Raw genomic sequence first — 22,157 nt, forward strand, 5'->3', positions numbered from 1 at the left:
TGAGAGAGTAGTTAATTTTTAGGTGTTTTAGTTGAATTTGTAGGTGTTTTAGTTAAATAATGTAGGTGCTTTAGTTGAATTTTTAGGTGTTTTAGTTAAATTTGTAGGTGTTTTAGTTAAAAAAGATAGGTTCTTAGAATAATGTAGGTGTTCTTAGAATAATGTTGAATTTGTTTTAGGTGTTTTAGTTGTTTTAGGTGTAGTTAATAGAATTTTAGGTGGTTTAGTTTTTTTAGGTGTGGTTAACAGAATTTTAGGTGTTTTAGTTGTTTTAGGTGTAGTTAACAGAATTCTAGGTATTTTTTTTGTTAAAGCAATTGTTGTTATTTTTTTAGTTAAAGCAATTTTTCCTGTTTTATGCAAATGCAGTGGACATGTCATATTTTGAACATGTCACATTTTGGACAATGTCATATTTTTCCGAGTGGTCTATGTTTTGACAGAAATGTCGATTCGTTTACGTTCTCGCAAATTTAAGGCGCTCGATTGGTCCTGTTTTTAGCAAAGGTCATGTCAAATTTTGCTAAGTGTTTATTAATTTTGTTTTCATAATTAAGCATTTTGTTCTTGACGTCAACGATGCCTATCCCGCATCCTCGTCCTCGACTCTGCGGAGGACTCCTGCTTGAGCCGAGGGGCCATGTCCGGGACTGGGCTCCGCCGGGCTGGTACTGGGTTGTGCTACCTTCTGGTGAGTGCAACTTAGTGAAGAGCCAGCCCGTCGTCGACCCGTAGCTTCTTTGGTGGCGGTCACGTGGGCCTGCATCGGTGGAGAGGCTTCAGTCCCCCGCGCAGGTGGTTCAACACCGTGTCATGGAGGAGAACGCGCACGTCCAGCGCTACTTGGTTGCGTTGGCGAACGGTCGGTTCTCCAATACCTGGCAGATTATTTGGGGATCTCACCGGAGCTATGATCCGGTGATGGTTCCTTCTCTTTGGGTGTCCACCGCGTTCCACCGAACCTAGAGGAGCTATTACTCGAGATGTATTAGTCTTCTTATATGATGATCTTTGCTACAAACTACTATATATGTATTCGATGATGGATTATTAATTACCTATTAGTTATTTGCTTATTGAATGCAAAAGATGAGCGCGATTTGTGCTACAAACTACTACATATGTATTCATGATGGATTATTAATTACCTATTAGGAAATGTCTGACGATGAAAGCGAATTCGCTATGTGCGATTACTGCAAAGATAAGCGCGGTATGTGCGACAGGCCTCACCTGGTAGAAGGTCGGCGCTTCAGCATCAAGCTCCAAGAGACCTTCGATGTTGATACGGTACGCAATGATGACAAGTTTTTTATGTTATTTTTGCACGACTTCTCTGCTTCTTCAACGTCTAATTTCCGTCTTTTACAATTCGACTAGCTTATCACATGCCATGCAAGACGCTATGTCTTGGAGAAGATGTGTTTTGAAGATCATGAAAGCACGGAGACAAAGATAATTCAACTAAGGACCCATCATAGTTATGATTTTGCTGTAAAACTATACAATTCTGTGAACTCATCCAATTTTGGTTGCCCGAATTGGGAAGCCCTTTCGAAGGCGTATGATTTTCATGAGGGTAGCTTCTCACCTTCGATCTTGGTGATCCTGACATCGACAAAAATGATATGACCATTTGGGTCCTTGTTGACACGCTTCCAGTTCTACCGCTGTGTGAGTTTCTTAAACATATTTACTAAGTAATTTATATTGTTAATTTCAAAATATTTGACAGCTTATTTCCATTAACAGCTTATTTTCATTCTTCAAAAAATGTACGGAAGATGGTAGACAGAACCTACTACTACAATGATGAAGAACAATTAACTTATAAGGAGAAAGATGGTCTTATCACTTTTTTTACTGATCTTGAGAATTACAATAGCTATTATCGAATTCCTCAAAATTATTGTCCATATGTGCCACTAGTGCACGCGGTGTGCTACGGTAACATCAATGGAGATATCATGGTAAGATTTTCTACTATTACGACATCCGTGCATCTTTGAACATTGCTAACTACAAAGTTATTACTATGTTTTTGAACAGAAAATCCCGATGGATTGTGTGCCTCATCTGATGTTGCCAAGAGGTCATGTTGAAGTTATGAGCCTACGGCCACCACGGCCAGGTCAGCCACAGTATCCACATCACTCCTGTCCATACTGGATTTCTAAGAGCAAGGAAGCCATGATAATAAATGATTGGAAAAAATGTTTCAACCATCGTAGAGAGCTACTTGGAAGCAACATTGTGCGTGGGCCAAGACTTGGAGACAGGATGATCTCCGTTCTTCATTATGGAGAGTCCAGTTTGCTTAATGAAGAGTCAATGCCTATCTTGTTTTATGATATTTTACCTAAGAGAGGGTAGAGTAGGTCCTATAAGAGGAGTAGGTCCTAGGTAGAATGTGTTATTATGTGCTATAATGTGTTAGAGTTGATGAGGAGGATGAGGAGGTGTGATTATGACTAGTGACCAACTTGTTATATATATGATGTCTCATGATGAACATTGTTTGATGGTGATGACTACTGGTAATGAATATGCTATTTAAATAGACTAGTTCATGATGAGTTGTTATTGTATAAAAGATATATCTGTTTAAACATGTACAACGCCAAAATATTAAAAAGAAAACATAAATGTTAGCAATAGCGCTGGCCTAAAAACACGCTACTAGTAGTTGAACTTACCAGTAGCGCTGGTCTATAACACGCTACTGCTAGAAAATAGCTGTAGCGTCGTAGCAGTAGCGCTGGTACCTGCGCTACTGGTAGTACAAAAACAAGCGCTACTCGTAAGCTTTTCTCTAGTAGTGTATGAACGAGTACATCACCGCTGCCCGTCAGTTCTACCCCGGCTGCTCGTTAGCCACACCACTTGCTACCATCTTTACAGGAATGCACACCACAGTGTTGGCTCTGTTTGATAACCTGTTCGACATGATTCCAGAGAATGAAAGATGTGGAAACCAGTGCGTCTGCATCAGGTCCGAAGGGGCCAGGACCTGCATCGAAAACAAATGAACTGTAAGTCCATTTCTGTTGCTAACTGATAGAACATAGCAAATAAAAGTGAGGTGTTTCATTATTTGGTATGCAGTTAGTTATCTCCATCCTGGTGCTAATAAGCTTTAATTATTTATTTCATCCATTGAGTATTTCACCTGAACTATTGTTTCTAGGATTACAATGAACTTATTTGTACCTGCAGAGAACTTGGCGAGATACATGTTTCTGCAAAGGAAGGAGAAATTGAAGATCTTAAAAAGCATATGGAGACGTGTTTGTAGAACATCCATCTTTCTCTTCTTTATGCAGCATGACTCATTTAGACATAATTTGGTTTCAGATAGCAGAAAAAGAACTCCTTTGCACTTGGCTGTGGACCATGGTCACCTAGGTGCTGTTGAGCTTCTTGTCAGTTCAAATGCAGACGTCAATGCTCAGGTATTTGATTTTTCTATGCCCTTTACTCATTGGGTGAGTGTATTTGAGCAAAAGAAGCCGGTGGTAATTCTGAACCAAGTATTTTTACTGGGTTTGCATCACAAACTGCACCAAATGCAGATGGGTTTGCATTCAAATTTCTCTGAGCTATGTGAACTGAACCTTGCTTCTCTCTTTCCATATCCAGGACAACCAAGGTCAGACACCACTTCATTATGCTGTCCGTTGTGAGAAGGAAGACATCGCCCAACTTCTTGTGAAGCACCATGCTGATCTCCAGATTAAGGACGGCGACGGGAACACCGCACCTGACCTCTGCTCCTCGGCCTGGCCGTTCCTGAAGCCAGCAAACTGATGTCGCACAGTTAGCTCACGCAATACGTTGACTAAGAAACATAACCTGCTCCTCGAACGATTAGCTGAATGAACCAGATGAGACCTCTTCGAATACATAGGCTGTTGCCAAAACGTCGAAAGATATCTCAGTACAGGGTAGACATCTTGTAGTTCGTTTCTACGGTTTACACTGTTAGTGTGTGTGTGTATGCTGCACGCCAACGGTTTGGCCGGAAACATATATGAATACCAGGTCTCGCGGCCGAAAATTGTGAATATGCATTCTCTCATTATTAATTCTCCTGCTAGGCATTCAAATTTCTCTCTGATCTTCAGAATTTTCCCTGAGGTCTTGTTCATCTGGGACGTACTTGGCCCATGTTCCTACTAGAAATTAAATAGTACTATGTTTTTGTAGAATTAATATTGGATTTTTTTTTGAAAAACGATAATATGAGAAATGAGCTATGTTATCTAGCGGAACAATGCATGATGTTCCTTCCGGTCCTTTTTAGTCTACATATAAGTTTTGCCCAGACTCAAAGTATCTCTAATTTAATCAAACTTATAGCAAAAAAGTGTCAACATTCAAAATGTCAAATCAATAATGTTAGATTCATTATAAAATGTAGTTTCATAGTGTATATAGTTGACATTGTAGAGAGGTTGATATCCATTGATATAAACTTGGTTGACTTGACACAAATCTAATACATGAAGTAAAAAGGACCGGAGGACTATTATAATAAGTTTTATATGACTGGTCAATCAGTATCTAGTTCAATCCTTATTGTGCCAGCGGAATAAATAAGGATCCAACGGCGGCCCTTCATTCTTGTACCTCCAGCTTTCTTCCTCCAACCATTTCTCTCCCCATGAAATCCACTTACCCAATATGAAAATTCAGTAAACTTAACCCAATATGGAAATTCAGTCAACGTGCATATAGCTGCCGTGTGGATTGGCGAGTACTAGGCGCCGGCGCACCGGCCCAATAGTTTGGCCGGTCGCGCGACAACCCTCGGATTCGAGCGCTACGAACAGTCTGATCTCATCCCCTTCCTTCTCTCATACACACCAAAGGGATCTCACACACCAAATCCCCCTGCGAGCGCTGCAGCCGGAGCATCGCCCCCGAGCTAGCCGGATCCCTCGCACGGTTGTAACAGAGAGCGCCACCGACCCAGCTTGACGGGTCCCCCCCCCGCGCGTCGCTGCCCCTCCCAACCATCTCCCTCGTTCGCAACTCCGTCATGGTCGGATACCCGCCAAGCTTGGCCATGGCTGACACGGAGCCTCCGTTGGCAGCGGTTGAAGCTCCCCGCCCCGCGGTTGTAGCATCTGGTGCGCCACCCCCACCCCCTCCATCCTCGCCGTCGAGCTCGTCGCAGGGTGCATGCTGCAGGCACCGCCGTCGTCTTCTTCCCTGGGTAACCCAATTCCACATGTCGCCGTTGTAGCAAAACAGCCCGGCGTTTGTAGCTTTTCAGAATCCCCGATGTAGCAAAAAAAAATGAGCGACACCACTTCGCCCTGTACCACTCCATTGATGTAGCAAAACAAATCGCAGGTTCCAGCTTCTATAGATGCTGATCCCAGCTGCTCTCAACTGTCGCGACAAATACTGTGGTTGGTTCCAGCAAAAATATGGATCCAGCAAAAAATCAGAAGGGGGTGGTAGCAAAAATCAGAAGGGGGTGGTAACAAATATTTGAGTGGTTCCAGCAAAAAAAAATGGATCGAAGCAAAATAACAAAAATGGATCGAAGCAAAATAAAATCAAAGACGGGATGGTAGCAACAGCGAAGACGGCTGTAGCAAAAATTTGTAGTTGTTCCAGCAAAAATTTCAAGGGCGTGGTGCAAAAATCAGAAGGACAGTGGTAGCAAAAACAAGAGATAGTGGTAGCAAAAATTTAGACTGATTCCAGCAAAAAAGCAGCCTAATTACGGATCATAGCAAAAAAGTTTTTGATTCCAGCAAAACAACAAACTAGTTGTAGCCAAAATTGTGGCAGATTGCAGATCCCGTCGAGGCAGGTTCCAGCATCTCGTCCGCTTGTAGCATGTAGGCGCTGTTCCAGGTAGGTGGGGGGTGTCGCTCGTCGGAGCAGTGCGGACGTGGTTTGGAGTGGCTGCTTGCCGGAGCAGCGTGGGGCAGGTGAAGGGCGTACGTTCGCCGGAGTAGCGCGGGGGCAGGTGGAGGGCGGCCCTCGCCGGAGCAGCGTTGGCCGTGTTTGATTAGGGGAAAAGGAGATGCTTGTGTGCGTTGAGCCATTGACTAGGCAAAAGAGATAAGGAAGAGGCCGAGCGGTTTGTAGGGATGGGTGGGGGAGAATGTGCAAGGGCGTGGCGAAACTGAAGCCAGGAGATTGGACGCAATCGAATCGCTACGCACGCGGCCGGCCGAAGCCGGCGCACCGGCTCGAAACGTTTCCCATATTAATATTAGGAATTTTCGGAAAATCGACAATATATGCACAATGAACTTTCTTGCCCAACAATGCACGATGTAGATTTATTTATGACTTTGGGCGTTGGTCAGTCGGTACGTAGTTCAGTCCTAATAATCGTACTAAGCTATGAACAGCAACCACTAGTAAAATCTTAGAGCTCGTCGTGGTCATGGTCCTCGGCGGGGTCATCATGGCCACCGCCAGTGTTCCCGTAGGCGGCGGCGAAGGCGGGGCTGCAGACATCCTCCAGCTCCTTGAGCTTCTCCGTGTAGTCGTCCTTGTCGGCGTTCGGGTTGGCCTCGAGCCACTCGCTAGCCTCCCTCGTCGCCTCCTTGACCCTTTCCCGGTCGCCGCCGTCCATCTTGGCCCCCAGCTCGCCGTCGGCCGTCGTCCGGGCGCTGTAAACGTAGGCCTCCAGCTTGTTCCGCGCGTCCACCTTGTCCCTCACCTTCCTGTCCTCCGCGGCGAACTCCTCGGCCTCCTGCACCATCCGCTCGATCTCCTCCGGCGTGATGCTACGGCCAGCGTTGCTGATCTCGATCTTCTCCGACTGGCCGGTGCCCTTGTCCGCCGCCCCCACGTGCAGGATGCCGTTCACGTCCACCTCCAGGGTCACCTCGATCTGCGGCGTGCCCCTCGGCGCCGGCGCAATCCCGGTGAGGTCGAACTTGCCCAGCAGCCGGTTGTCCTTGGTCATGCTCCGTTCGCCCTCGAACACCGTGATGGTCACCGTGTCTGCCTGTCCTCGTACGTGGTGAACATCTTGGCCCTCTTGGTCGGGATCGGCGTGTTCCGGGGGATCACGCTCGCCATCACGCCGCCGGCCGTCTCGATGCCCAGCGTCAGCGGCGTCACGTCCAGCACCACAACCTCCTTGGCGTCGCCGCGCACGATGCCGCCCTGCACCGCCGCGCCGTAGGCCACGGCCTCGTCGGGGTTGACGCCCTTGTGGGGCTCCTTGCCGCCGAAGTAGTCGCGGAGGAGCTGCTGCACCTTGGGAATCCTCGTGCTGCCACCGACCAGAACGACCTCGTCGACGTCGCCCTTGGCCAGCCCGGCGTCCGCCATGGCCTTCTTCACGGGCGCCATGACCTTGCGGAAGAGGTCGGCGTTGAGCTCCTCGAAGCGGGCCCGGGTGAGCGGCTCCGAAAGGTCGACGCCGTCGGCCAGCGACTCTACCTCAACGCGGACCTGGAGCTGGGTGCTGAGCGCCCGCTTGGCGCGCTCGCACTCGCGGCGGAGCTTGCCGAGCGCGCGCGCGTCGCCGGAGATGTCGACGCCGTGCTTCCGCTTGACGAGCCGGATGAAGTGGTCCATGACGCGCTGGTCGAAGTCCTCGCCTCCAAGATGGGTGTCGCCGTTGGTGGCGAGGACCTCGAAGACACCGCCGTCGAGCGCGAGCACGCTGACGTTGAAGGTGCCGCCGCCGAGGTCGAACACGAGCACGTTCCGCTCCTTGCCGTCGGCCATCTTGTCCAGCCCATAGGCGATGGCGGCGGCGGTGGGCTCGTTGATGAGGCGGACCGCGGACGACGTTGAGGCCGGCGATGGCGCCGGCGTCCTTGGTGGCCTGGCGCTGCGCGTCGTTGAAGTAGGCCGGGATGGTGATCATGGCGTCCCGGACCTTCTCGCCGAGATACGCCTCGGCCGTCTCCTTCATCCTGGTGAGCACCGTCGCGCTCACCTCCTCCGGGCTGAGCGTCCGCACGTCGTCGGCCTTCACCTCCACCTCGACGTGCGGCTTCCCGTTCTTGTCCACCACCTTGAACGGCAGCAGCTTCATGTCCCGCTGCACCTCGGCGTCGACAAAGTTACGGCCGATGAGTCGCTTGGCGTCGTAGACGGTGCGGAGCGGGTTGACGGCGGCCTGGTTCTTGGCGGCCTCGCCGATGAGGCGCTCGCCGGAGTGGGTGAAGGCGACCCAGGAGGGGGTGATGCGGTTGCCCTGGTCGTTGGCGATGATCTCCACCCGGCCGTTCCGGTACACGGCCACGCACGAGTAGGTCGTGCCCAGGTCGATGCCGATCACCGGCCCGGCCACGCCGTTGCCGGAGCCCTTCTCCTTGGCAGCCGCGGCCTGGTTCTTGGTTGGCTGTCAACAAGGATGTTCGATCATGATTCCAACAAAAAATATTCGTCCCTGGCCCCACGTCGCAGGCAACATGTGTATAGGTATCGCCCAATAGATTCAAAATTCAGAAATTCCATAAGTCGTCTAGAATTTTATTGGGTTCAAATTATCTCTGACCAAATTTAAATTTTATTCAAATCTATTTTGAATTTCAAGGGTGCACTGTAGGGTCAATGGAGTGTATCGCTGAATTTGAAGGATGTCGTGTCGAAAGAGTTGTATGTGACATTGTTTGGATATAGACAGCCAAACACTTGGATTCATACGACATCGTTTCAACAGGCAACTTCGTGACCTGATTTTCTCCAATCACAGCACAAAATTATCTTCACACTTGTTTTTTAAAAATACTGAAGAAATGCTCACATTCTCGGCAACAAACTGTGACATGAGCTGACGATGGTCAAAATTTTCAGTTTCTTCCTTACTTTGAGCGAATCGGATATTCTCTACAACCTGTCTTTGCCAATCTCAAATTTTGGATTTGCTGGTTTTGACGAAGAAAGCATCAGTATGTATGCGCGTGACAAGTCTGCTTGGGCACATATGTGTGCAACTCAACAAATTCTTTTTGAATACTCTCCCATTTTCCTAGTTGAGGACAAGAAACGTTGAGACGAGAGTAACTTGTTTAAAATCCACATTTGTTCATGTTCATGAAAAAGAAAATGTTCATGTAGTCCACGTTGAATTCACAACAGAAAATCAAAAAGTGATATGCGATGAACGGCTAATTTGAAGTTCAACGGAGTAGCAAGCACACACTAGTATAGATATGGTCCATTTTAAGATCCCTCATCGCACAAGGAAGCCTGAAACCATGTGTGATGTGAACAACACCACGTAGGTGTGATAAACTGCTCCATAACTCCCAATCAATTGAGGTCTTCGATTTAGGATACTTCACTTGAATTACTTGCTTCATAACTTGATCAACCATCACTCAACATATGGGTTCATCATAATCTCATCTTCAAGACATATATACAATTCTTCTCTTAAATCATTCTCTCAAGATCTTGATCCATCATGACTGAACTCATAAGCCTAAGCATGTCATTGAGTTCCTTCAATAAATTCCATCTTGATCATATCGTGTACATCACATGGACTACATCTTGATTATTGATTCAACCACATAACTTAAGCTTGATACCTTGGAGTCCATTTCCTTGCTTATAATATATTCATCACTAGAACTCAGTGATCTTAACGCATATCTTGGTTTATCTTGATGGCTTTCATCAATCCACACAATAATTTTAATGCATTTCCTTTGGAATTTTCCTTCAAATGCATCTCAATGACAAGCATGTCCATAGGAATTGCCATTAGTTACCAAAACCACACATGGGTACTAAATGCAACTTCACCAATACACCCCCTCCAGGTGCATCACTGTTCTACTGTCAATCATCGCCCCGCTTGATGTCGTCCGCCACCCGACGGCAAGGAGTCACCGCTTGTTCCACCTCCCATCTCCGATGATGACCCACCTATAGACTGCTCTTGTCTTCATCTGTGTCATTGTTCTGCCCCTAGAACTGCAAGCTCCCAAACATGCCTTGGATCTGTTGAACACTTCAAGCTCAAGTGGCGGCATATCAAACCACATATGTGGTGAACTGTTCCATTGTAATAACCCAAAAATGGTTTAGTTCCTGCTTCTGAGTTACATATCCGTGAATGTTTTTATGGTGTGGTTTTGTCCAACGATCTCCCATATACAATGGTCGAGTTGTGAATTTGATGGTGGTGCTAAGTTAATTTTATGTCCAACGTCCTCTTGTATACAACGTCCTTGGGTCAAGTCAGTGCCAACAAATTTAGAAGAGAAAAATAATATAGTAAATAAATTTTGAATTCATTTACTACTGATTACTGAAAAATAAAATTTCTCCAAACAATAAAAATCTAAATCTAAATATTGTAGGAAAAATCACATATGCATATTATTTTAATATGCCTAGTTCCAAAATTATATAATGCAGTTGGATGGGTAAATCAAATTTAATTGGTACTTCCAATTTATATTAATTCATATTAAATCTTATGGAACTAAAATCTCCAGTTAAGGTTTTGTTATTCCTTATGAACTTAATACTATTAATTTTCTAATACTCATTTTGATCTTTATTTTTACAATCTCAAAAATAGAACCATGCTATAACCTTCGATGGAAAATGCTACAACCTTCGATGAAAAAAGCTTCAACCGAACGAGAGATGAATTTTTCACCAGGCGCTGCTCAAAACGAAAAAAGTTTCAATCGTTTATAGAAAAGCTTCCACCGTAGAGGGGAGAAGCTACAACCGTGTCAATTTTTTGCGACTACCGTCTGTGTGTTTTTGCTACATCCATTCATGCGGCCATGGTACTTTTTTGCGACTGAGGTGTGACCGGCGACGACGAGGACGAACATTTTTTGTTGCAACAACCTCATTTTTTGCTACCATTGGCGATGTGTTTTGCTATATCCGATTAACATGTTTGCTACAATGGCGACGCCGATGGATCTTTTTTCTGCAACCGTTGTCTTCATTTGCTACGACTGACACGGGAAAATGCTATCACGGGGCATCTCTGTTTTTTGCTGGAACCAATCATCGGTGAGGCGGAGCTGCATCCATGGCACTCCGACGAGCAGCGGGGGCAGCGAGCGGTCGGGGCGAGCTGAGTCCCGGAGCACGGGGCGGCCCCGACGGGTGGCCGGGGCGGCGAGCGGACTTGGACGAGTTGAGTCGCGGAGCTGCATCCATGGCGCTCCGACGGGCGGCCGAGGCGGCGAGCGGTCAGCTCCAACCGGCGGCCAGGGCGGCGAGCGGGCGGGGCGAGCTGAGTGCTGGAGCGTGGGGCGGCCGGCGAAGACGGACGGCGAGACGGGGTTCCTTTCCCCGTCCGCGCTCGCGAGAGGAAGACGACGCCCCTGGTTGGATAAGGATCCAACGGATCGGAACAGGCCGATCTGACGGCTAGGGTTGGACCGGCCGAAGCGTCCGGCTGGTGCGCCGGCGCCTAGCATCGCCCTTTTTGCAAGGAGGTGAGAGGGTTGGAAGGAAGATGGAGGGAGAGATCTAACAGTGCACGTACAAAGAATCGTGGGGCCGGCAACACGACCGATCAGGGACTGCAACCAGTCGACCGACGCCACGCACCCTCCCCTCTTCCTCCTTCCTCCCCTTTCCCCTGCAGAGTTCCTCCCAATGCGACGCGGCGGATCTACCTACAGCTGCCACCGTACCATACCTTGGTCTCAATCCAAAATCTCGGGGGCGCGCGCCGCCGCCGCCACAATCCGGCATCTATCATCACCGCCGCCATCGCCGTTCCCCTTCTTCCTCAGCCGCCGGGACTTCCTTCCTCTGAGGTACTCCCTCCGGTCCTTTTTAGTTCGCATATAAGATTTGACTAAAGTCAATCCTCGTAAAGTTTGACCAACTTTATAGAAAAAAGTACTAACATTCACAATCTGAAATCAATATCAATAGATGTGTCATGACTTAAAGTTTCATATTGTATAACTTTAGCATGGCAGATGTTGATATTTTTTCATATAAATATGGTCAAACTTTGTGAAGTTTGACTTCAGAGAATTCTAATATGCAGAGTAAAAAGGACCGGAGGGAGTACGAGCAGCTAGGTCGTCTTGTCATGCAACGCAGCTAGGTTGTTGGACTTAAATCAATCAATCCCACTAGGTCGGACATACATCTAGATCCGCCGCCCATGTATTGCCATGGAGACTGCACATACGTGATTCACCGCGTCCTCGGTTCCGAGTATATTTTTATCATGATGCCCTAGTTATTTCACATCTCAATTACTCAATCAAACATAAAAAATGAAAAGAAAAAGGAAAAGGAAAATAGCTGCACTAATCTCTGCGCAATATCAATGGCATATGACTTAGATGTGCAATACTTAGGGCGCATCTAGATGTGCTTTAGCAAAACCGATGCCGTCCATGGAGCAGAATAATGTGTGCTGCCGCTGCGTGAGCTCTTGCTAGCTTATCTTCTTTTGTGGTTTCAATTCAAATCAAATATTCATGACAGATGATAAATAGATTGGAAGTTTCTTCCGCAAAAATAAAAAAAATCAAATCAAATATTCATGGATGATGTCGTCTTGTCGCAGATGCCACGAGGGGAAGATAGGCTGGGCGCCCTGACTGATGACATCCTGCTCTCCATCTTGGGGAGGGTGGACCTTGCGACGGCGGCAAGGACCAGCGCTCTGTCGACGCGCTGGAGGAGCCTGCCATGGCTGCTCCCCGACCTTAACCTCCATGTCAGAGATTTTCTGCCTGCCCCATGCCCAGATTACCCTATTGCTGCTGAGCAGAAGTTATATTTTTATTCTCAAATACCAGCCCAACACATAGATCAAGCAATGGCATCGCTGACAAGAGCTGCTAGGAGTTTCTTGCGCATCAAACGCAGCAGCAGAGTCTCAAGAATGTCCCTTGAGATCTACCTGGTTGGCAACTACTCACATGACATTGGCCCATTGATCCGTGACGCCATTGACAACGGCATGGTAAAAGGACTGGACCTCATCATTGCGGACGACAAGGATTACAAGTGCAAAGGTGCAGATATGCTACAAAAAGCACGGGGCGTGGACGGGTTCTTCAGCGCCTATCCTAATATGCTTCCTTGCCTCACAAGGCTCCAGCTGTACAACCTGCGCTTTGCTGAGGGGGATATACATAACGTCATATTTGATTGCTGCAAGCAGCTGCAGCACCTTAGTCTGGAGACCACTGTGATGCTGGGGACTGCTCAGTGTGGCAGATAGACGCGCCGAATTCGTCTCTCAGGGTTCTTGAAGTCTGCTATTCCTACTTGAAGAGGCTCGAGGTGCTCTGCCTTCCCAAACTAGAGCGGCTCAGTTGGCAGGCCTGGATGCACTGTGAGGCCCCCTTGCATTTTGGTTCTGTCCCATCTCTTAAGGAGTTATTCCTCCTATGTGGTGCACACCTTGATCACTCGGGATTTAGTTTAAGCCAGCTTCTAGATGGTGCCACAGAAATTGATACCCTGACCTTAAACTTCCAGGGAGAAAAGGTAATTTCATACAATTGCAGTATATATTGTGCGATGCAGTTCTAATTTAATCAGTAGGAATTTTGAAGTTACAGGGTTAATTAGAACCGTACACGCTGTTTTTTCTTCTTCCTGTTTCATGTCGTCTTTTTTGAGAGAGAAAAACAGTAGGGAAGGCCCCTACCATGCCTTTTATTTCGAAAAGGATGAGAGTATGTAAATATGGGGAGTGGGGAGTGGTCAGGGCAGCTTTGTGCTCAGGGCACATTCCGGCTAGGCAGGCAAGCACCATCGTTGTGCCCAAAATTTCCATAGCTTTGTGGCCTAGTGTCTTTTCTAAAACCTGCTTTCTGTTTCTCCCTGAGCGCTGCATGGTTGGATCTAGGGGGTTAGTTTTCCGGCTTAGCTACTCTGACCCAGCCTGAGCGCTGTAAAACGTTGTGGTTATGCTGTGCTCATTTTTAGTAAAAATGGGGCGGGGGGCAACCCCTTTGGATCAAAAAAAGTATGTACATATGGGAAACAAAAAAACAGAAAAACAGCACGATAAACAGTTTACAAGCTATCATTTCAGTATATATTGTGGGACGTGCTTCTAATTTCATCAGTAGGAATTTTGAACTTACGGGGTTAATTAGGACCGTACACACTGTTTTTTAGTTTTTTGCTGTTTCATGTCTTGATCAAGATATTTGCTTTTCTTTTTTATTGCTAGGAATGTTTCGTTAATTTTTTTCCTTTATTTGTCTGTTCACCAGCTTTGGATCCAGCCTGAAAGCAAGCAACTCCGCGCTGCATTCAACAAGCTAAGGAAGCTGTCTATTCATGGCATATATGTTGAGTTTGACCTGTTATGGACAATAAATCTCCTTGAAGCTGCTCCAACAGTTGAGATATTCGACATTGAGGTACTAATTTTACTTGATTCTTTTCTCGATTGTTAGTTGAATAGATTTATGCATTTCCTTCCTGGTTATTGATATCATGGCATGACAGAATTCTGAATAGGATCTCCCGGGAATCTTGCTATATATGCTTTGTGTAATTATTAGGTCTTGGTTGTTGGATACAGGTGTTTGAACATCCATGTCTAGTACTGCATTGGGAGCACGTTGGCATTGAAAGAGTGCAACCTTCATGGAAGATGCCTGGGTTCACAAACTGTAATAAGTGGCAACTGAGAGAGCTCCACATCACCAACTTTAGTCCCCTCATGGAGCTACATATGTTATTTGTTCGCGAGGTGATGGATCGAGCGCCAAACTTGAAAACTGTTATTTTGAAAGAAGACGAAGAACCATGCGAGGATTGCGAGGCAATAGGTCCACTGCCTAATCCGGTAGGAGGCTTGTTTCCAAGGACCAAAAATGAGCAAGAAACACTAGCACAGCAACTTAGGGACAACATGGTCGGCTCCTCGGTCAAGATAATTTTCAAAAGTATTACTTCAACAGTGGTACTCTGAACTTGTATGTATGTCCAATGCAAGTGCTAGTAGTAAATGAAATTGTAATATGCAGGCTTGCTAGTTCTATTTTCTACTGTTTAAAGTAAGCATTCCTGTAAACGCCAATGCATCAACATTAGCAGTAGCATCAATTCATTTTTAGGCGAGGCGGCTCCTGCAAATTTGAATTATTCAGGACACAGAAATCCTAAAGTTAAAGAAATATTGAGGTAAAAACTAGAGTGAAATATCGAGGTAAAGACTACTCCCCCAGTAAAATATAAGTCATGTAAGCTTTATCTAAGCCAACATTTTCTATGCTTGAACAAGTTTTTATAGAAAAAATATCTATATCTATCAAAAGAACATCATTCTATTCCTTATGAAATATATTTATAATGGATTTATTCAACATTCTAGATATCAACATTTTTATCTAGAAACACGTTCAAACTTAGAAATTTCTGACTTTAGGACAAATTTATGTCTCAAATCATTGGAACGGTGGGACTATTTCAGGGTAGAAAATCCTCCAGAAACGCTGAAAGTCTCAACACCTAAATCCTCCAAGAACTGGATCACTCAAGGCTGGACGGGACCCGACAATCTTTAATACTGCCGAGTTCTTTTTATCGCGAACTCAGTGAATATTTAAACAATGTTTGTCTTAAGAAGATCATGATCAAAAGAAGCATCAAAATTAAGGTTTACAAATCCCCCCGGGCGAACCCAACCCCCTTTCCATAGTAGCCTTTGGAGAGGAAGCAGCAACATAATTAATCGTAAGAGCTTGTATCCACATTGAAATTTGTTTGACATCTTGAATGCTCTCTTTATGCACTAGTTTGCGCCTTTCCCATCACAAATACCAGGACGTAATGGCAATCATCTTCCGAATACCACGGTTTCAGGCTTCCTTGTGTGCGACAAGGAGTGTTAGAAAAGCATATCTATACAGGGTGCTTGCTGCTCAGTTGAACTTTAAATTAGCTATTTATCGCAAATCAGCTATGTCACTTTTCGATTTTCTGTTGTAATCTTAACTTGGATTACGTGTAACTTTTCTTTTTGATTTTCTATTTCAAAAGAAAAACGTTTGCCCGAAACCAGAGAATGGCAGATTACTCATAGGATTTCTGTGTCCGATAATTCAAATTTGCTGGAGCTGCCTCGCCCAAAATAAATTGATTGCAACTGCTAAAGTTGATGCATTCGCGTTTACAACAACCCTAACAGTAGAAAATTATAACAAACCCCACAATAAAAAGCCTGTATGTTACATTTTCGTTTACTTCTTGCACTTGCATTCAGACATACATAAGTTCAGAATACCACCGTTGAAACAATACTTTTGAAAATTATCTGTGCCGAGGACGAGCTGACCATGTTGTCCCTAAGTTGCTGGGCTATTGTTTCTTGCTCCTTTTTGGTCCTCGGAAACAAGCCTCCTACCGGAGTAGGCAGTGCGCCCATTGCCTCACAATCCTTGCATGCTTCTTCATCTTCCTTCAAAATAACAGTTTTCAAGTTTGGCGCTTGATCCATCACCTCGCGTACAAATAACACATGTTGCCCCACGAGGGAACTAAAGTTGGTAACATAGAGCTCTCTCAGTTGCCACTTCTTACAGCTTGTAAACCCAGGCGTCTTCCATGAAGGTTGCACTCTTTGAACGCCAACGCGCACCCAATATGGTACCATACATGGATGTTCATACACCTGTATCCAACCAAGACCTAATAATTACATAAAGTATATATAGTAGCTAGGATTCCCAGGAGATCCTATCTGAATTCTATTATGCGATGATATCAACAACCAGGAAGGAAACGCCTAAATCTATTGAACTAACAAACGAGAAAGGAATAAGTAAAATTAGTACCTCAATATCAAATATCTCAACGGTTGGAGCAGCTTCAAGGAGATTTATTGTCCATAACAGGTCAAACTCAACATATATGCCATGAATAGACAGCTTCCTTAGCTTGCTGAATGCGGCACGGAGTTGCCTGCTTTCCGGTTGGATCCAAAGCTGGTGAATAAACAAACAAAGAAAGAAAAATCAACGAAAAGCTTCCTAGCAAAAATAAATAAAAGCAAATATCTTGATCAAGACATGAAAAAGCAAAACAAAAGAACAGCTCATATGGTCCTAATTAACCCCATAACTTCAAAATTCGTATTGAAGAAATTAGAAGCACATCACACAATATATACTGAAATAGTATGAAATTACCTTTTCTCCTTGGAAGTTTAAGGTCAGGGTATTGATTTCTGTGGCACCATCTAGAAGCTGGCTTAAACTAAACTCCGGGTGATCAAGCTTTGCAGCACATAAGAGGATTAACTCCTTAAGAGACGGGACATAACCAAAATGCAAGGGGGGCTCACAGTGCACCCACGCCTCCCAACTGAGCAGCTCTAGTTTGGGAAGGCAGAGCACCTTGAGCCTCTTCAAGTACGAATAGCGGATTTCAAGAACCCTGAGGACCGAATTCGGCGCGTCTACCTGCCACACCGAGCAGTCGCCAACATCACAGTGTTCCAGACTAAGGTGCTGCAGCTGCTTGCAGCAATCAAATAGGATGTGATGTATATCTCCCTCAGCAAAGCGCAGGTTGTAAAGCTGGAGCCTTGTGAGGCAAGGAAGTATATTAGGATAGGCGCTGAAGAACCCGTCTACATCCTGTGCTTTCTGTAGCATATCCACACCTTTGCAATTGTAATCCTTGTCGTCCGCAATGGTTAGGTCCAGTTCTTTTATCATGCCGTTGTCGATGGCGTCACGGACCAATGGGCCAATGTCATGCGAGTAGTTGCCAACCAGGTAGATCTCAAGCGACATTCTTGAGACTCTGCTGCTGCGCTTGATGCGCAAGAAACTCCTAGCAGCTCTTGTCAGTGATGCTATTGCTTCATCTATGTGTTGTGCTGGTATTTGGGAATAAAAATATATCCTCTGCGCAGCAGCAACAGGGTAATCCGGGCATGGCGCGGGCAGGAAATCCCTGACATGGAGTTTAAGCTCGGGGAGCAGCTATGGCAGGCGTCGTCGACAGAGCGCTGGTCCCTGCCGCCGTCGCAAGGTCGACATTCCCCAAGATGGAGAGCAGGATGTCGTCAGTCAGCGCACCCAGCCTATCTTCCCCTTGTGGCATCTGCAACAAGAGGAGATCATTCATGAATAGTTGATTTGAACGCCCAAAAGAAGAGAAGCTAGCAAGAGCTTACACAGGGGTGGCGCACATTATTCTGCTCCATGGACGATAATAATAAGCTCGGAACCGAGGATGCCATGAGGCAAAGCTGTCGTCTTTACTGAAAGGGAGGGCGGAGGCGGTCCGACTAGAACACGAATTGGAACCCGGAGGCGATTAGGTCCTGTTACTCCGAGATGGAATCTTACAAGAAGTAGCCGTCGTGCCACCGCCATGATTCATGTAGTACTATGTACAGTCTCCATGGACCATGGAATACAAATACAGGGGCGGCGGATCTAGATGTATGCCCGACCTAGTGGGATTGATTGATTTAAGTCCAACAACAAAGAGTATTGAAGCTGCGGTGCATGAGAAGAAACAACCTAGATGCCCTTACCTCGGAGGAAGGAAGTATGGAAGGAGACCCAATGGCCAAACACTGGACGGGGCAGCTCGATGTCCCAGCGGTCGTTGGCCGGGGAAGAAGGGGAACGGCGATAGAGGCGGCGTTGATAGAAGCGCTGGTCCTCCAGCGCGTCGACAGAGCGCTGGTCCTCGCCGCCGTCGCGAGGTCCACCCTCCCCAAGACGCAGAGAAGGATGTCGTCGGTCAGCGCGCCCAGCCGGTCCTCCCCTTGCCCAGAACTCAGGGTGGACACGGTCCGGTCCGATCCGGTCCGATCCGGTCCCTGACCGAGACGTCGTTTGGACCGAGCCGTCGTTTGGACTGGCCGCCGGTGGTCCGGACCGAGCAACCGAACGGTCCTACTTTTAGGGACCAGACCGGCGACGGCGAAACCCGGGCCAGACCAAGTGGACCGAATGGACCGGCCAGCCATCGGCGTTGATGTGCGCGCATGCAGCAGCGAGGTGGGCTACGTGTTAGATCAAGTACTGAATGAACACACACAGGAGGTCACGCGAGAAAGTAAAGGAGAAAGAAGACACGCACGAACACATTAAGTGCAGAGGATTCTGTGACTCACAACCGTCTGCATATTTTCTGCTCTTCCTTTTATTCAGCTCGTAACAAACTGATCACCCACGATTCGATATAACCGTGCCATCCCACAGACACATCGTGGTCAATCTCTCCGTGGTTAAACACCACTGCCTGTTTAGCCACAACATGGACTAGCGTGCTTCTCGGAATACCATCGTTCTATATATATATATATATATATATATATATATATATATATATATATATATATATATATATATATATATATAGTGTGTGTGTGTGTGTGTGTGTGTGTGTTGTGGAGGGAGAGGGAGGCAGCCATGGGGCGACCCAAGTAGGAGGAATCCTACTTGAGGTCCTCTCCCAATTCGGCCACCTTCCTCTTTCCTAATCCTATTCCCTTTTTTTTCTTTCCTCCTTCTCCTTTCCTTCTCCAATTTGGCCAGCCCATAGGGGGGGGGGGTTGCACCAGCCCCTTTGTGGCTGGTGTGTTTCCCCTCTTGGCCCATAAGGTCTATATCTTTTGCCGGTGGTGCCTGGAACCCCTTTTGGTGACCCGATAAGTACTCGGTACTTCCCGAAACACTTTCGGTGTCCGAATACCATCGTCCTATATATCAATCTTTACATCTCGGCCATTTCGAGACTCCTCATCATGTCAGTGATCTCATCCGGGATTCCGAACAATATTTGGTCACCAAATCACATAACTCATATAATATTATATCGTCAACAAACGTTAAGCATGCGAACCCTACGGGTTCGAGAACTATATAGATATGATCGAGACACCTCTCCGGTCAATAACGAATAGCGGAACCTGAATGCTCATATTGTCTCCCATGTATTCTACGAAGATCTTTATCGGTCGAACCATTTTGACAACATACGTTATTCCCTTTGTCATCGGTATGTTACTTGCCCGAGATTCGATAGTCCGTATGTTCATACCTAGTTTAATATCGTTACATGCAAGTCTCTTTACTCGTTGCGTAATACATCATCCTGCAACTAACTCATTAGTCACTTTGCTTGCAAGGCTTCTTATGATGTGTATTACCGAGAGGGCCCAAAGATACCTCTCCGATAATTGGAGTGACAAATCCTAATCTCGATCTATGCCAACCCAACAAACACCTCCGGATATACCTGTGACTTTTGATAGCACAGAAGCTATTCCTCCGGTATCCAGGAGTTGCATAATCTCAAAGTTGAAGAATTATGTATTTGACATGAAGAAAGCAATAGCAATAAAACTGAACGATCATAATGCTAAGCTAACGAATGGGTCTTGTCCATTACATCATTCTCCTAATGATGTGATCCCGTTTATCAAATGACAACACATGTCTATGGTTAGGAAACTTAACCATCTTTGATCTACGAGCTAGTCTAGTAGAGGCTTACTAGGGACACGGTATTTTGTCTATGTATCCACACATGTATCAAGTTTCCGGTTAATAAAATTCTAGCATGAATAATAAACATTTATCATGAAATAAGGAAATATAAAATAACAACTTTATCATTGCCTCTAAGGCATATTTCCTTCAGTCTCCCAATTGCACTAGAGTCAATAATCTAGATTACATTGTAATGATTCTAACACCCATAGAGTCTTGGTGTTGATCATGTTTTGCTCATGGAAGAGGCTTAGCCAACGGGTCTGCTATATTCAGATCAGTATGTATTTTGCAAATCTCTATGTCTCCCTCCTTGACTAGATCATGGATGGAGTTGAAGCGTCTCTTGATGTGTTTGGTTCTTTTGTGAAATCTGAATTCCTTCGCTAAGGCAATTGCTCCAGTATTGTCACAAAAGATTTTCATTGGACCGGATGCACTAGGTATTACACCTAGATCAGATATGAACTCCTTTATCCAGACTCCTTCATTTGCTGCTTCCGAAGTAGTTATGTACTCCGCGTCACACGTAGATCCCGCCACGACGCTCTGCTTGGAACTGCACCAACTGACAGCTTCACCATTCAATATAAATACGTGTCCGGTTTGTGATTTAGAGTCATCCAGATTAGTGTCAAAACCAGCATCGACATAACATTTACGACGAGCTCTTTGTCACCTCCATAAACGAGAAACATATCCTTGGTCCTTTTTGAAGGAAATATGCCCTAGAGGCAATAATAAAGTTATTATTTATTTCCTCATATCATGATAAATGTTTATTATTCATGCTAGAATTGTATTAACCGGAAACATGATACATGTGTGAATACATAGACAAACATAGTGTCAGTAGTATGCCTCTACTTGAACTAGCTCATTGATCAAAGATGGTTATGTTTCCTAACCATAGGCATGTGTTGTCATTTGATTAATGGGATCACATCATTAGGAGAATGATGTGATTGACTTGACCCATTCCATTAGCTTAGCACTTGATCGTTTAGTATGTTGCTATTGCTTTCTTCATGACTTATACAAAGTTCCTGCAACTATGAGATTGTGCAACTCCCGTTTACCGGAGGAACACTTTGTGTGCTACCAAACGTCACAACGTAACTGGGTGATTATAAAGGGTCTCTACAGGTGTCTCCAAAGGTACATGTTGAGTTGGCATAATTCGAGATTAGGTTTTGTCACTCCAATTGTCGGAGAGGTATCTCTGGGCCCTCTCGGTAATACTCATCACCTAAGCCTTGCAAGCATTGTAACTAATGAGTTAGTTATGAGATGATGTATTACGGAACGAGTAAAGAGACTTGCCGGTAACGAGATTGAACTAGGTATTGGATACCGACGATCAAATCTCGGGCAAGTAACATACCGATGACAAAGGGAACAACGTATGTTGTTATGCGGTTTGACCGATAAAGATCTTCGTAGAATATGTGGGAACCAATATGAACATCCAGGTTCCGCTATTGGTTATTGACCGAGAATAGTTCTAGGTCATGTCTACATAGTTCTCGAACCCGTAGGGTCCGCACGCTTAACGTTACGATGACAGTTTTATTATGAGTTTATAAGTTTTGATGTACCGAAGGTTGTTCGGAGTCCCGGATGTGATCACGGACATGACGAGGAGTCTCGAAATGGTCAAGACATAAAGATTGATATATTGGATGACTATATTCGGACACCGGAAGTGTTCCGGGTGTTTTC

The 22,157-nt window shown here is 45.7% G+C and overlaps 2 protein-coding genes and 2 pseudogenes across 2 annotated transcripts; 2 read left to right on the forward strand and 2 right to left on the reverse strand.

Annotated features, from left to right (window-relative positions):
- Positions 1–2,903: 2,903 nt before the first annotated feature.
- Positions 2,904–3,807, forward strand: LOC123039684 (acyl-CoA-binding domain-containing protein 4). Its single transcript, XM_044462736.1, has 4 exons — positions 2,904–2,992; positions 3,217–3,291; positions 3,338–3,452; positions 3,640–3,807. Exons 1-4 carry the CDS (start codon positions 2,904–2,906, stop codon positions 3,805–3,807), a joined length of 447 nt encoding a protein of 148 aa, XP_044318671.1.
- Positions 3,808–6,394: 2,587 nt separating this feature from the next.
- On the reverse strand, positions 6,395–11,396 carry LOC123039685 (heat shock 70 kDa protein BIP5-like; annotated as a pseudogene).
- Positions 11,397–12,511: 1,115 nt separating this feature from the next.
- Positions 12,512–14,430, forward strand: LOC123039686 (uncharacterized; annotated as a pseudogene).
- A 1,639-nt stretch (positions 14,431–16,069) lies between these two features.
- LOC123042791 (uncharacterized) lies at positions 16,070–18,374 on the reverse strand. The gene is made up of 3 exons (XM_044465169.1): positions 17,106–18,374; positions 16,752–16,901; positions 16,070–16,588 (listed from the first exon to the last, which is right to left on the reverse strand). The coding sequence occupies exons 1-3, from the start codon at positions 17,712–17,714 to the stop codon at positions 16,193–16,195; spliced, it is 1,155 nt and encodes a 384-aa protein (XP_044321104.1). The 5' UTR covers positions 17,715–18,374; the 3' UTR covers positions 16,070–16,192.
- Between the last annotated feature and the right edge of the window lie 3,783 nt (positions 18,375–22,157).

The sequence above is a fragment of the Triticum aestivum genome, chromosome 2B, assembly GCF_018294505.1.
Source record: "Triticum aestivum cultivar Chinese Spring chromosome 2B, IWGSC CS RefSeq v2.1, whole genome shotgun sequence".
Classification (NCBI taxonomy): domain Eukaryota; kingdom Viridiplantae; phylum Streptophyta; class Magnoliopsida; order Poales; family Poaceae; genus Triticum; species Triticum aestivum.

What these genes read in the sequence shown, in the direction of transcription:
- LOC123039684 (XM_044462736.1), top strand. Translation starts at nt 2,904, where the DNA reads ATGCACACCACAGTGTTGGCTCTGTTTGATAACCTGTTCGACATGATT. An exon ending in AAGCATATGGAGACGTGTTT is followed by an intron (nt 3,292 to 3,337) that starts GTAGAACATCCA and finishes TGACTCATTTAG; the next exon opens with ACATAATTTGGTTTCAGATA. An exon ending in ATGCAGACGTCAATGCTCAG is followed by an intron (nt 3,453 to 3,639) that starts GTATTTGATTTT and finishes TTCCATATCCAG; the next exon opens with GACAACCAAGGTCAGACACC.
- LOC123042791 (XM_044465169.1), bottom strand. Translation starts at nt 17,714, where the DNA reads ATGTCGCTTGAGATCTACCTGGTTGGCAACTACTCGCATGACATTGGC. An exon ending in TAAACTTCCAAGGAGAAAAG is followed by an intron (nt 16,902 to 17,105) that starts GTAATTTCATAC and finishes TTTATTCACCAG; the next exon opens with CTTTGGATCCAACCGGAAAG. An exon ending in TTGAGATATTTGATATTGAG is followed by an intron (nt 16,589 to 16,751) that starts GTACTAATTTTA and finishes GGTTGGATACAG; the next exon opens with GTGTATGAACATCCATGTAT.